The sequence below is a fragment of the Chelonoidis abingdonii genome, chromosome 5, assembly GCF_003597395.2.
Source record: "Chelonoidis abingdonii isolate Lonesome George chromosome 5, CheloAbing_2.0, whole genome shotgun sequence".
NCBI lineage: Eukaryota > Metazoa > Chordata > Testudines > Testudinidae > Chelonoidis > Chelonoidis abingdonii.
In genome coordinates, this window is record NC_133773.1 from 7,908,601 (window position 1) to 7,923,351 (window position 14,751).

The 14,751-nt window shown below is 42.0% G+C and overlaps 1 protein-coding gene across 1 annotated transcript in view; it reads right to left on the reverse strand.

The window, feature by feature from the left end:
- ADGRL3 (adhesion G protein-coupled receptor L3) overlaps positions 1–14,751 on the reverse strand; it is an 836,368-nt gene that overhangs the window by 236,969 nt on the left and 584,648 nt on the right. Inside the window, 1 exon segment of the mRNA XM_075066059.1 lies at positions 13,806–13,886. Coding sequence (XP_074922160.1) covers positions 13,806–13,886 — 81 coding nt within the window.

The following is a 14,751-nucleotide window of genomic DNA, read 5'->3' on the forward strand; positions in this document are numbered from 1 at the left end:
TCCCAACTTAAGAGCCATATGATGGATTCTGAATGATAAATCAAAGATTCAGGAGGCATTAATATTGCATTAGCTAAATATGTACATCTCAATCATGAGCTAATCCTAAAATCATTTCACAGAGACAGTGGGAAACATGTTCATTAACTCTGCTAAAAAGTTAGCTGACATTACAAGGCTTGTTGAAAGGTAGCTGACATTACAATCCTTATTAACGGTATATTTTTTTCATCCATCAACTGAAAAAAAACTGTATTGAGATGACTAAAATAATTATTAGCCTTATAATCATTATGGCATAAAGAGGTACAAACAAATTTCTTGTTTCCTACCAGGTAAGCTGCAACCAACCGCTACATTTCCATGTTAAAAAATAACCTTGAAAAAGAAGGTTTGCTGCTCTTTGAACTGCAGCTCACTAATAGGTTCAGGAGAACCTCAAAGACACGAACACCAAGTTACGGACTAATCGGTCAAATGGACATCATGTGACACTGGAAGGAACCAATCAGGCAGCAGCAGAAAGGAAAAAAAAAAGTAAATACTACAATGTGCCTGTATTGCATCTTAAAGGTAGGCACACTGAGCTGCCTGTCCCCACCCCACCCTCCATGATGCTGCGGCTGCCAGCCCAAGGCTACTCCGGAGCTAGCAGAGCAGGACAAGGGCGGGGGGCTGTGCAGCTTTCACCACTCTCCCTCCCCTTGCCAGGAGAGGGACGTGCTGGTTTCTTCCCCGTGGGAGGGACACGCTGTTTTCACACACACACACACACACACACACACACACACACACACACACACACACACACACACACACACACACACACACACACACCCCCTCCCTGCCGGCAGGGGGACAAGATTGGAAACTCATTGTGCTGAGTAGGGAGCTCAATGCTGCTGAAACCTGGCCTGGAGTGTCTGGAGCCCAAACTGCGCTTTGTTCAGACTTACAAACGTTTCAGAGTTACCGACAACCACCATTCCCGAGGTGTCGGTAACTCTGAGGTTCTATTATACAGCAGTTCTGCCCACAAACTGAGATCTGGATGTTTTCTACCATTAAAGTTCTAACCCAAAGGACAGTCTAGATTTCAGTTTAAAAAAAAAAATCTAGACTGGACCCTATTCCTTCCTCATTGTTTCATATTTTAGTCACTGTTCCATTAGCAGATATCCATGATTCCTTCCCTTTTCCATGTTCAAGACAGCAAATGGCCTTCCTTGAGACTGACACTAATGCAGTTGTATAAAGCAGTCAACGGGAGGATCATACAACAGACAATCATAACTAAACCCAACCTAAACCAATCGTTAGCTCAAGAAACATTGGCCAATGGGTTACTCACACATTTGTGACTGCGATGTACAGGCCCAAATGAACTGTTAATAAAGTTCTGTGTCAAGGTTAAATGCTTATGGGGCTTTGGTTGTATACAAAGAATAATACAAAAAGATAGCATCCGAAAATGTTCTCGCTCACTTTCAGTACAGATTGCAAAATCTCCCAAAATACCAAAAGAGCAGCCAGTTTTTCTCTGCATGAAGTAGGACCAGGAGGAGACATCTCCCTCCACAGATGGCTGAGTGAGTTCTAAGAAGAAAGAAATGAGCAGAGGATGGCAAAATGAAAGGAGGAACAGCAGCAGAGGGATGGGGACCGAAGTGAGGAATGAGTGACTTATTTACTCATCTCTCTCTCTCCTTTTTTTTCTATATCCTCATCTCCTATCTCCTTTCTTCTCCTGCACTCTGTGGTCTCCAAAGGCCCAAATCCTGCAGTTCTTGCTCCAGACTTACTCAGGCAAAGCTGCCATTGATTTCAAAGAGAATTTTGGCAAAAGATGTCTTCAGTAAGGGCATGAGGCCTAGACCTTTTCACTAACACAAAAGTTTCTCTTAGCACCACTGCTGAATGTCTGCCACTCTGCAGAGCCCTTTCTCCACCTATCTTCCCTGTCTCACTGAGAAGAAGACTGCTGCTTGTGATGCTAATTCAACAGACCAGTGGAACAGTGGCACAAGTAACCGGAGGGAATTCAGTACTTCAGTTCAACTGGCAAGAAGGAAGCAGAACACATGCCTTCTCACCACCGATCTCAGATACCTGCAGAGGTGTTAGAATGATTTAATGCCAAATTCCTCTTTTCCCTATCCCCCACCCTTCCCTGCCTGCTGCTGCCAGGATGCCTGTCCGACATTGGACTGTACCAGCTATTGCATTTGTTAAAGCAGCACAGCTCCCAGGGAGTAGCCTCCTGTCCCAGGTGATGCTGATTCAGCACAGCAGAAAGGAAGACCACAATTCAGGGACTCTGATTAGAATATATTGTGCATGTGGGTTCTAAAAATAGTTAAGACATGTGACAGAATCTCCTCTGACAGCACAGCGTATTCATGGCCCATTGACTCATCCTGCACCTCCAGACCTTTGCTAAAAAATGCTCACATCACTACTTTACTGGTCAGATTTGAGAGTTCAGCATCCAACAGCTCCCATTTAACCCTGAAATAAATGTACGGTACACAGCAACTTGCCTCCTAAACACTTCACAATCTACAGCATGGCAGGAACACAGTCCCTTGTGGGAGACTGACTGGAAGGAAACCACTAGAGCTATCCACCCATGTGAATACATAAGGCTTAACATAAGCCAGACTTGCAAAATCAGGCCCCTAAACTCCTACCAACAGTGTTTGCATGTACATTCAAAGGGATCTTTTAAATCAACAACAACAAAAAGCCCTTAATTTTTCCAGAGTTGACAACATACGTCAACGCTCATGTCACTGGACACCTCTACCGTTAGGTGTAGTCTGACATAACAGAAGCAAAGAAGCAAAATGTGGCTGATGATTAAAATGGCCGCTGTGACAGATGAAGCCTTTCCAGTAGCTAAGCTCTTCTTTGATCACATTAGAAGCCTCCCAAAGGAACTGTTCATTAACATTCTAAGGCAGGAACCCTTTTTATGTCTCAAAAAGGGGTACAAGGAGGGCCATTTATGCTTCTCCATAAAATTACCACAGACTTGTACTATTCTTTTTAAAACAGATGTGTGCCATGGAAATCATTCGACCTGAAATTTGATCTCATGTATGATTTATGTGCCCTCTTCTATGATTACACAAATATAAACATAACAGGCCTTTTTCGCCACACGGAATCGGTTCAGAATTAATACCAGATGACAAAATTGACCAGGTACCAGGAGCGAGAACGTTACGGTAAAAGCTCCTTTCCAATTAATGGGGCCATTCATTCATGTGGCCACTATTCCACAAGGGAGCCAGACATAAATTATGTATTTGACATCTAGTTATAGACGATTATTTCTGACATAATGAAGTTATAATGGAAGGAGTTTGCACGTTGTTTGGTTATTAAGTGCCCATTTATTGTCCCTGAACCAGGTGCAATGGTGATAGGCCATACAAATCATCTGGAAAAAATGCCAAAATGGACTCCTTTACTGATGAAGTACCACACATGTTTATTAATTTAACAGCTTGACTTCTGCCTCCCCCATCTGCTCATTTAAAACAGCTATTTGCCCTATAAATATTCCAGAAGAAAGTTTGGCCAAAAAATTAGTCTGGGGGGCGGGGGATGTGATAGGGTTGTTTGAGAAGGAGCTCATGTTGTATGTAGAATGGCACTCTTCTTCCACAATGGATTAGTGAACAGATTTTTGTTTGTTTGTTTGTTTGGATTTTTAATAGGACATTCACTTTAGGTTAGTGCTGCTTGAGTGTATGTCATCATAAATGGTTCCAATCTCCAGCTGTTGCCAGTGTCAGATGGGAGAATGAAAAGTTCCACCAGTGTTGTCACAGTGCACAGTTCAGTAAAGTGTAAAATGAAGCACTCCAGCCAAGAAAATCTCTGGGGTAGACGTCTATGTCTGTTTTAAGCTTAGCACATAATATTATAGCTCAAGGCAACTTATAATATATAACATTTCTAGGGATCTTAAAATTAGGCCCCATGCTGATCTCCAAGGGAGAACTACTTTACAATGCAAAGATTAATTGATGTAAATATATTTTAAAAATCCCTTTTTAAGTAGTAAAGACAATACGAAAATATCCTGATTAAAAGGAGTTAAAATCTCAAAGTGAAATGATGTTTTTCTTACTTCCATCAATATTTTCAAGTGTACACACTAAGTGACACCACTTTCCATCTGCAGGCTGGATTTAGCATGCCTGCTTGAGAAAGTCTGTTAGCTTGTGCTTTCTGCTGGAGAGAACACTGTTATCTTATAAATAAACAGCAATGCCCTGTGGTGCCCCTCTCAAATGGAAACACATATTCGAAGGAAGTAAGTGCAACAGTTCAACAGCATTTAAAAAAAAAAGTGAAAGGCACGCAAGTAACAGTTTGTGACTATCGGTAGTTACAGGATGTAGACTGGGCTACATTCATTAAAACACACCTAAACACTGCAGGCTTCCTGAAAAGCTTCCCGGAGATTTGTATATACAAGTCCAAGTCCCTAATATTCACTTGCTATGCTTATTTTTTAAAATAAATAAAACATTCTGGTATGGGCCAAACTCAGCCCCGTCATCCACCTTACTGGTTTCAGTGTGGGCTTGTAGGGTGTCAGCCATGGTAGAATTTGACTCATACAGCCAGATTTTCATAAAAGTTCAGACTAGATTTTCAAGACTAGTCTGAACTTTCACACTTGGAGACAGATTTTTCACAAGAGTTCCCTTCCAATTTAGGCACTTACTTGAGGGTTGGAGTTTTCAAAAGGGCTCAGCACCCTGTGTACTACTTATGACCACATTTTCAGAAGAACTCAGCTCCCAACCTGCTAAGCTATTTTGAAGAGCTGGGTCTGATTGTGGGTGCTGAGCGCTTACACTGGCCATAGCGATGAAGAGATAAGTTCAATAAAACAACCATCATCACCACCAGTAACAATAACAAACTACAGTAGAACCTCAGAGTTACCAACTGACTGGTCAACCGCACACCTCTTTGGGAACTGGAAGTACGCAATCAGGTAACAGCATTGTGTTAAATGTAAAGTACTAAAATAACAAAATGGAAAATTTAAACAAAAATATTTACAAGGTAAGGAAACTGTTTCTGTGGTCGTTTCACTTAAATTAAGATGGTTAAAAGCAGCATTTTTCTTATGCATGGTAAAGTCTCAAAGCTGTATTAAGTCAACGTTCAGCTGTAAACTTTTGAAAAAACAACCATAGTGTTTTGATCAAAATTACGAACATTTCAGAGTTACAAACAACCTCCATTCCGGAGATGTTAGTAACTCTGAGGTTCTACTGTATACACTAAAAGCTCTAATCAGTTCAGGAAGTACCTGAAAATTGACCATATGTAATTTCTGAAATGTTTTGAGGGGTACTTTCACTAATTCAAGCCTCTGTAATTGTTAAAAACATTTGGCTGAAGGGAACGTCGTTATAGCAGCAATGCCTATTATATACCATTAATCCATCTATGATAACATTATTGTGAATAATCACATAGCATTTAACGTATGCAATATTTGTTAGGTGTACGGATCATGCAGTGTTTGCCTGAAAGCCACAAGGGGTATTCCCATTGGAAAATGCTAAACAACTTTTGCTGGGTTTAGGTTTCTCATTGTCCCATTCAGCTATAAGGGAGCAAGTCAAGAGAGAGAGAGAGAGAGAGAGGTCCTTGGAAGTGGAATGAGCATCACGAAAGAGGAACCCTAGAAGCATCCAAGCTTGGGGAGAAGGCTTAGGCTTAGATTTTGTGGTGTTTCAATGAGAGCTCCTTTTGTGAATAAATCAGGCTTGTGTTACATCTGGTGTGGATTGTATTTGGAGCCACCAGCTCACAATATTATATGTTGGTACCTTAAAGGGTTAACAGCAGTTGTAACACTGTGCCCCAACATGCATGTGCACTGAGGTTATCCAAGCTGTTTCGATGACAAACTCCCATTAATTTTGATGGGGACTGGAAACCAAATCTCTCAGCCATAGTGTACAACACTGATTGTCATCCCTGTTGTTTATTATTGTGCACCATCCCTGGACTGATCTCAGGTCTTGAATGATAAATTACCCGCATCGTTAAGTGAATGTGTTACTGTGAGATGGACCAAACTTCTGACCTGTGAAGATTTTTCCTATGATCTCATTATGCTCATACCAACTACAAAGCTGGCCTGCCTCACTGGAAGTGAAAGACTTCTCATCAAAAAGCAAAGAGGAAAAAAAACATGCCTCATTCTGGGAGATGGAGAGAGATGGCAGAAATGGTCTGGCACTACATAGCAAGCTGGAACCAGCACGAGAATGGACAGCACTGACAAATGGATGCAGGGTCCCACTTTCTCACACAGCACATGGCCTTACTGTGGGCAAGACCTCATTCTCCTTTTACAGAAACCTGGGGGTCTGATTTCCCCCCATCACTTTGTCAGGCTTGTCACACCAATAAAGCCTCACTGAACAGAACTGAAAGATCATTGAGGAAACATTTGTGCTCTTAGCTCCCAAGAACCCACCTCACTGGATGAGTTTCTGTAAGCTGATTACATAGCTTAACAGGAACTGGCTAGTCCCCTACCTAACCTCTCCTCCCAGGAAAATAACATGGCTAAGAGGAGGCAGTCAGTAAGCTATGGCCATAATTAACTAAAGGGAGGCTGGAGGATAGATAAAGAAAGGGCCCCAGAGAGAAACAAAAGAATAGCCTAAAAAACAAGGAGCATGCTCTCCCAAGGGGGCGGCTATTGTGGTGCAGCTCAATCATGGAAAATGAAAAAAAAAGTAGGAAACATGGTTGTGATCTGGCTGCCAACAATAAAGTCTGTGGGGTTCTAACCAGAGGGCAATGGAATATGGAGTGGGGGTAGAGGAGACACCAGAGACTGACAGGGGGAATAAATCTCTTAGCATCTTATCACCAAAAGTGCATATGTCCAGGGTCATCATCTGCTATGAGGCAAGGCCCTTCGACCTTGGTTTGCCCCTCCCCCAATACTTTGCAGGTCTATAAGCTCCATTATGTCTTCCACTTTTAAAGAAACAGATTAAGGCTCAAAGAAGAGACCAAAGATCTGATTGGAGGTCTAAACTGGACAGCTGCCTGCAGAAATCTTCATAGAAAGAGGGAGATGCCCCCTCTGTTTAACTTACCTATTATTCATTTGTAAAGCCGGCGCTCTTAAATAAGTTTGACTTGTATATTAATATGTCTTGAAACAATTTTAGTTCAACTTTAACAATCCCTCTGAGCCACCCATTTCCCCACAGGCTTCACCTGAAGGAACATTTTGCAGAACAGTCTCTCAGCGATGTAGGTTATTGCCTTTGTCTGCCTAGCTTTAAAGCCAGAGATATATTTTATGCTTAAAATAATTCCAACTATAGAGCAAAATCTGCTTCTATAAAACTTTATAAATAGCTTTAGTATGTGGATTCAGTGAGTTTAATTCAGTTCATTCATTGTATTTTAGTGCCTGGAGTAATTTTAGTCCAAATACTACATTTCAGTTATTGCTATACACGTTAATTCTGTAAAACTTCCTTTGAAGTCAGGACATTAGAGTCCCACTTATCTTTGAACTTCTTTACTATCGTCAGAAACAAACAAACCATTTTTGTAATGTAGGTTACAATCCCTAGTTTATGAGATCACAACCTGGGGATCCAGAACGGGTTTGATGTCACAAATCAGTGATTAACATTTAATGCTTAGAACGAAGGAACTGTCTGAGCGAATAAAAGAGGCTTCTTAAATATGAAAGGCTAATAGCTAGCTATCGAGGACAGGAACTAAAACTCAAAAGAGTAAATAGAGTTTCCCTTATCTTTATGCATGAGCCCTCAATCCAGACAGTTAACAAGTTCAGGACCATGCATAAAGAATAAGACAAAGCCATAGCTGTTGGAACACTATATCCGAAGCAATAGAGCAGTGCACTTATTTCCAGCAATTCTAGGACTCAGCTATAGAGAAAACTGCCTCAGCTACCTCTGGAATTAATTTGCATATGAACAAATATAAACAATTACATAAAAATCACTGCAACATAGTCTTGTTTGTTTTACTAAAAGTAGATGTAAAAATAATGGTTATGGGTGCTTCATATATGAAACTAATTTAAAACCATATTTTCTAATTAATAGGGGCTGGGGAAGGAGAAATAACTTTAAAAGTGAATGCTGATCTAGGACCTTATTTTTATGACATGATTTACAGTGCCATTACTATGTTTCTATATAGAGTGGTGGCTCAAGGTAATTACCTTGTAATGTATGGTGACACTAATGTGCTAGTAAACTACCAGAGTTTACACTCTATTCAGTAAAGTGAAGGGTTGGAAAAATGCATTGCATACATCAATATAGGTAAACGTCACCAGCGATACAATAAAATATAAAAAAAAGATAGTTACAAATAAATCTGTCAGCTGAAAGTTGCAACTGAATATAATCACAGCAGCCACAGCATTCAAAACGTACAATTTATTTTTGCTTACATATGCAAAAATTTTTTTGGGCATTTATTTTTGTAGCCCAGCTTTCATTAGTATTAGCATGATTAAAGTTAAAAGTGCAAGGTGGACAACAAAGCTCTTTCTGCTGCAGCTAAATGCAATAGCAACCTGTGCCCAGTGGTTAATTAAGTGCTGAGGTAACATGAAGGTGAAATTAAGGCCATCAAAACAGTAGCAGGAGGCAAAGGCAGCAGAGGCCAAAAGGAAGAACAGTGTCAAAGAAACATGGTGTGGGGGGAGCAGGAGGAAGAGGAGGAGAAGAGAGGGAAGTGATAGTGAAAATATCCAGCCCTTTTTATCAGTACGTCAGAGCAGTTCTCAAGAAGTCAGATTAGATGACCACAGTGGTCCCTTCTAGTCTTAAAACTTAAGATTCTATGAATCATCTCAAAGCCTAAGCTGCGGCCACCCATTACAGTAACTCTTCACTTAGCCTTGTAATTATGTTCCTGAAAAATGCGACTTTAAGCAAAACGATGTTAAGCCAATCCAATTTCCCCATAAGAATTAATGTTAGGTTCCAGGGAAATTTTTTTCCCCAGACAAAAAAACTATATATTATATAGATATACACACAGTATATGTTTTAAACAAACAATTGAATACTGTTCACAGCTATGATGATTGTGAAGCTTGGTTCAAGTGGTGAAGTTAGAGGGTGGAAGAGGGAGGGATATTTCCCAGGGAATGCCTTACTGCTAAATGATGAACTAGCATTCAGCTGAGCCCTCAAGGGTTAATACATGGTGGTTAATGTAGCCTCTCACGTAAGGCAGCATGAACATGAGGGAGGGGAGACAGCATGGCAGACAGAGTTTAGGAGAGAAAGAGATGCACACTGCCCCTTTAAGGAAGCTGACCCACTCTTAAATGTATTGTTTTCTTAAGTGGATCAGGAAGTAGAGACTGCAGCTGCTGCACCAAGCTTCTCTGTCTCTCTGTCCGTGTCCCCTCCCTGCTCTATATGGAGAAGGGGTAAGCAGGGTGCAGGAGCAGGGGGGAGGGGGGCACCATTACATTAGTCCCCCTTCTTTCCCCCCCACCCCGCACAGCAAGCAGGAGTTTCTGGGAGCAGCTCCAAGGCAGAGGGCAGGAGCAGCACATGGCAGTGGGGGGAGGGACAGATGAATTGCCCGCAACTGGTAGCTTGCTGGGTGGCTTCAGCACAGGGTACTTAGGGGTGTGGGGACCTGATGAAGGGCTGCCGGTCCACCCTCGTTCCAAGCCCCCACCAGCTAGCTGCAATGGGATGGTCTTCCTGCAAGCAGTGGACAAAGCAAGCAGCTGCCACACGAAGTTAGATGGGAGCACTGCACAACTTTAAACTAGCATGTTCCCTAACTGGTCAGCAACGTAACAATGAAACAACGTTAATCAGGACGATTTTAAGTGAGGATTTACTGTATTATGCGGTGGCCGAAGAGGCCCACTTCTGGTATGGACCCAGCAAATGTTATTGTAATTGGCCTATGTTCTGTTCCACACCTAAATTTCCTGCGGTGATAAACGAAAAGATTTTATATTTTGTACCAGTTTTTTTTTAAATAATGTGATTAAAATAAAAAAAAAATAAAATTACAGGATGTTTTAAAGGCAGAGCAAGTTTATCATGTGAGATTACACCCTGGTGGGCTATAGCAGAAGAGGTAAACTTGCACCTTATTTTGTACTTTGAGCCTAGTATTAACAGTGATTCAAATGATTACAACTACTGTGGTCTTGGAAATGCGTTGCTCGGTAGTGAACTTAAAAAAAGTAAGCACAGAAGGACAGGAATATGACGCAAATGAAATATATGCTAATATAGAAAAGAAAAACAAAAGCAGTGCAAAGTAGGCCTGGCTTGACATGAGTAATGGGACATGGGTGAGACCTCCTTCCTTGGGAGACAGGACGAGAGAAGTAAATGGATCAGCAGGCTGGGAACAGCATGTCTGCACTAGTTCAGAGAAGGGGGAGCCCCCAGTGAACCATTGATAACAGTGGATAAGATAAGCCTGGGATGTAAGATTAGATAAAGAGTAAGTCAGACCTGGACAACGCATGGGCAGAGAATGCTGCACAGGGATTGGTGCTACTAAGTGCTCAAGCCAACCCCAAAGCATGTGACACAATGTATCGTCCATACAATGGGATGTGTAAATGTATACAAAGGAAGAGGCATGCTGGGTAACTTTGAATGTGTAGGATACCCAGTATCCGCCCCCTACGCTTGAGTCTGATCAACTCACCATAGCTTTGCTCTCTGCCAAATAAAGGAATGTGAGTCATGAGACTGGAGCCAAACCAAGATCTTGGGGAACGGCATGGAAGAGGTCTCGAGGGAACCCCAACAATGGTGATTGCGGGCAGAACCACAGCCTCTTCTTGGCGGCGGGGGGGGGGGGGAGGGGAAGAGCCTCATTCCCATCTGCCTAACTTCCTACAGTATGCATATCTCCTGGGTTTCTGAGCCCCTTCCCAATAACAGAATGATACAGGGGAGTCTCACGGACCCCTGCCCTGGACACCACAACACAAGGGGCAATCATCCCCACTGAACCACACCGATGTTAATCACCTTTGCAATCAGAGTTACTGGGCAGTTCTGTGAGAAGTGCCATACAAGTAAATAATGTACCACAGCTCTTTGAGCAAGTACTACTTGAAAACCTTTTTACTGGGGCTCAGGAGAGGCCATGACGGGGAGGCATGATGCCAGCAGCGTGTTGGGTACGCGCCACTTCCTGCTCTCACCAGTCGCTCCAGCTGATCTGACTCTTGTCAGCGTATGGATGTGTCATTCTGGACCTGGCCGAGGGACTGAGTTATACCCTCCTGAAAGCAAATTGCAGAGGATTATTCTAGGCCCGGGGCTGTTGCATCAGTACCTAAACCCATCACAGCACCATCTTTGGCTGCTGCTGACCCAGTCCCCCCGTGATCTTCTGCAGCAAGCGATGGGGATGATTTAAGTGGAGCTATTCTGTATAAGTTCTGAATCACCACAGCTAATATCAGAGAAAATTATGAGAGGCTGGGTGTTTCGGTTACCCAGCCTGAGACATCTGCCTTGCTGGAGTCCTCTGTTAAAACAGGGCATATAGTTGACAACAAGATTTTGAGAGATCTTAAACATTACAACCACTGTTTGGAGGAAGTGGAGAAACAGCTGAAGATCTAGACTATAAAGACAGTCTGGACTAAAGGCAAACTCTGATGGGGAAGAGACTGAACCAGGGTTTTAAAGCCTTATGGGATTTTGGATGATTAGCACCACCCGTTTTGGAAGCAGTCCACTTTCTTCCATGAGAAAGATCATTTTTGGCGGGAGACGGAGAACAGGCCACTGATCATCATGTCTCACCTGTTGGGAATGCAACTGCATTCTCCACGCAGTAAAAACAAAGAAACTGCTTTATAGCCTGACTCATTCAATTGTTCCTGCTCTGCTGCACAGCATAAGCGTGCACTCACATTCACACTGAAAGACAGCAGAAGCCTCACATTTCGAGGGTGAAACTCTGATCCCATTGATATGAATGGCAACATTTCCATGGATTTCAATTGCGCCAGCACTGCACACAGAATATGCTTAAATTTAGGCTGAAAAGTTCCGGTGTTACTTTGGGGATCAAGGGTATGTTTCAGTGCCCAGGCACATGCTGAGACTTTCTCAGTCTCCAAACACTGGGGGCAATGGATGTGTAAGGCAAAAGAAGCCTTTCAGAGCCAGATTCTGACATACTTACTCACACTGAGTAGCATTGATGGGACTACTCACATAGTAAGATACTAATCAGCTGGGGTACTGGTATCCAAATCTGCCCTATGACTTTACTGAGCTCCCACAGACACTGACGACAATAGGGCATCACATGGGCCCATGGGTCAACCCGTGCTGCATTAGTTGCAGGATCACAGCCTTAGAGTGTGAGCTTTTGGGGGCAGGAACTGATTTGCCCTCATGTTTTTAAATCACTGAAAACATTATTTAGCCCCAACAGATAAGAACAATCTGATCGGGTAAGAAGGAAGTCCTGATGTGAGAGTAATCAACGAGCTGAATCAGTGCAGAGACACAGCAACCGCCTGCCATTTGTGTCTTTCTGCTGAACCATCCCTTTGAATATACCATGCCCCTTTGTGGAGAGCACTGGCTGGGGCAATTTAGGAACAGGTCCCACCCACGTGGTGTCACACGTTAGTGTACTCAACCTTGCACTTGCATGTTGCATTTTAAATACGATGCACTCAGAGAAACATACATCTGCATGTGAAATTGCACACGTTGTATAGTTATGTAACAGGAGGAGGACAGGAATTATACTGGATCAGACCCAAGGTCCATTGAGTGCCATGTCTTGTCTCAATTATACTGCAGTAAGTAGTTATGCAATAAGCTGCCTATATGGAAATTCATCTCCACAAATTTCTTAACTACTGAAATGTATTTAAAGGAGTTTCTAAACAATTTTCCAGATGTCAATTATTTTGTCCTTAGTTTCTTCTTTTGTCCATAGATCATCATCACTTGCTTCCTGATGAAATGTTATTGCCTTACCCCAAAATGTACTCCCCTACTTTTAAAATAAATATTCCTATGCATTCCCTTGGGTGAGCAAGAGATTTCTCCATATCCATCTTTAGTTTTAACTTATAGATCTTACTACTATGCAGCCAAATACAGTTGACTCGGTATCTTAAAACTATCATACCTGAACAGATACAAACTGAGTCAAAACAAGCACAGAAAAGATCTAAGAACTTGTAAACAATCTGAATACATCTTTTAGGGGCAAATCTGCTTTCCCAAGCCAAGGCCAAAAACGTACTGTACGTTGCAGCAGTTGATGAGGTGGGGGGAGAATTCTCCAAATCACCACCCTTGAGTAGCTGTAGATCCATCAGCTCACCCTGTTCCTCTACCACCTCTGCCCACATCAGAGTGCAGAAAGAGTCTCCATCAATACTGGCTATGCAGTGGAATCAGGGAACGAGATAGCATTGCGCAAGGATTAAGGGTGACAGTTCTCCAACACAAATGCATATAGTACTGCATGGGAGAACTAAATGGCCCTGGGATAATACAGTAATCTTAACTCTACACAAGGAATGGAGAGCATGAGCCAAATCTATGGCTGGTGTAACTCTGTTTAAGACAATGGAATTTGCCCCAGTGAGTGCCCCGGATGGCACACCGTAACTATCTTCATGGAGGCTCTTCTGCACAAACAAATTAAACACATTCATGCCTATGGCTATCTGACCATGCACACAGGCACAGATTGCGTCACAGACTCACCCTTCGAAGGCGGTCTCTCCGGGTCCGAATCAAGATGAATTGGTGGAGCAATGTAGGAAACCTGCCCATGGTGTGCCTGCCCTGTGGACAAATCGAAGGTTTCAGTGTCTACTGTTTCACATTCAGATCTGTAAGGATTTTAGTTCAACACACGTCACACCACACGCTTAAAACAAGACCAACAACAGGTTCAAACACATTCTACTTTATCTGGCATTTTTCTTGCACATAGATATTAATGTTGAATATTAACCTTATGGAGGATATTTCACCTCTCAGCATGTATATCAAAAAAAATTTGCTTCCTCCAAACAGGTATTATTGTATATTTAAATTTAGCCATATCTCCCATTGCCACTCATAGCGAAGGCTCCACTTGCTCATCACCACGTTTCTCCTGGGATCCAATATGACCTGGTTTAGAGAAGGCTAGTTGCAGTTTCATAATGAATTTTGCATTTCATTTTCTTATGGGGACTCATATCTTATTTCGTTTGCAGATTCTGTATTTCAAACTTGAGGGGGGAAAAGAACATTCATTCTGTTAACCTGACTCAAAATGGAAAATGAGCAGCTCCAGGTTATAGCAATCTTTGCACTTGTTGCCTACAAGAGCTGTTACTGAAAGTATGGCATAAATTACCACAAATAGTGGTTTGACATTTGGTCTGCTGTAGCTGTAAAGTTTGGTGTGCAGAATTATAGTCACTCTCACATGAATGAAAGCTGTTTAATAGTCAACCTTACAATGCAGTTCTTTAGTTGTTAAAGACTTCATTCTTCTCCAATGGATCACTAGGTAACTGCTTATACTGAGAAACTTTTATTTATAATAAAAACATGTTATAATTCATCTATTTACTATAACAATTTTCTGGGCTGTTAATCTCTTTTTCTAAACAAGGAAAGTTAATGATACATAGATTATGATAACAGCTAGAATAAC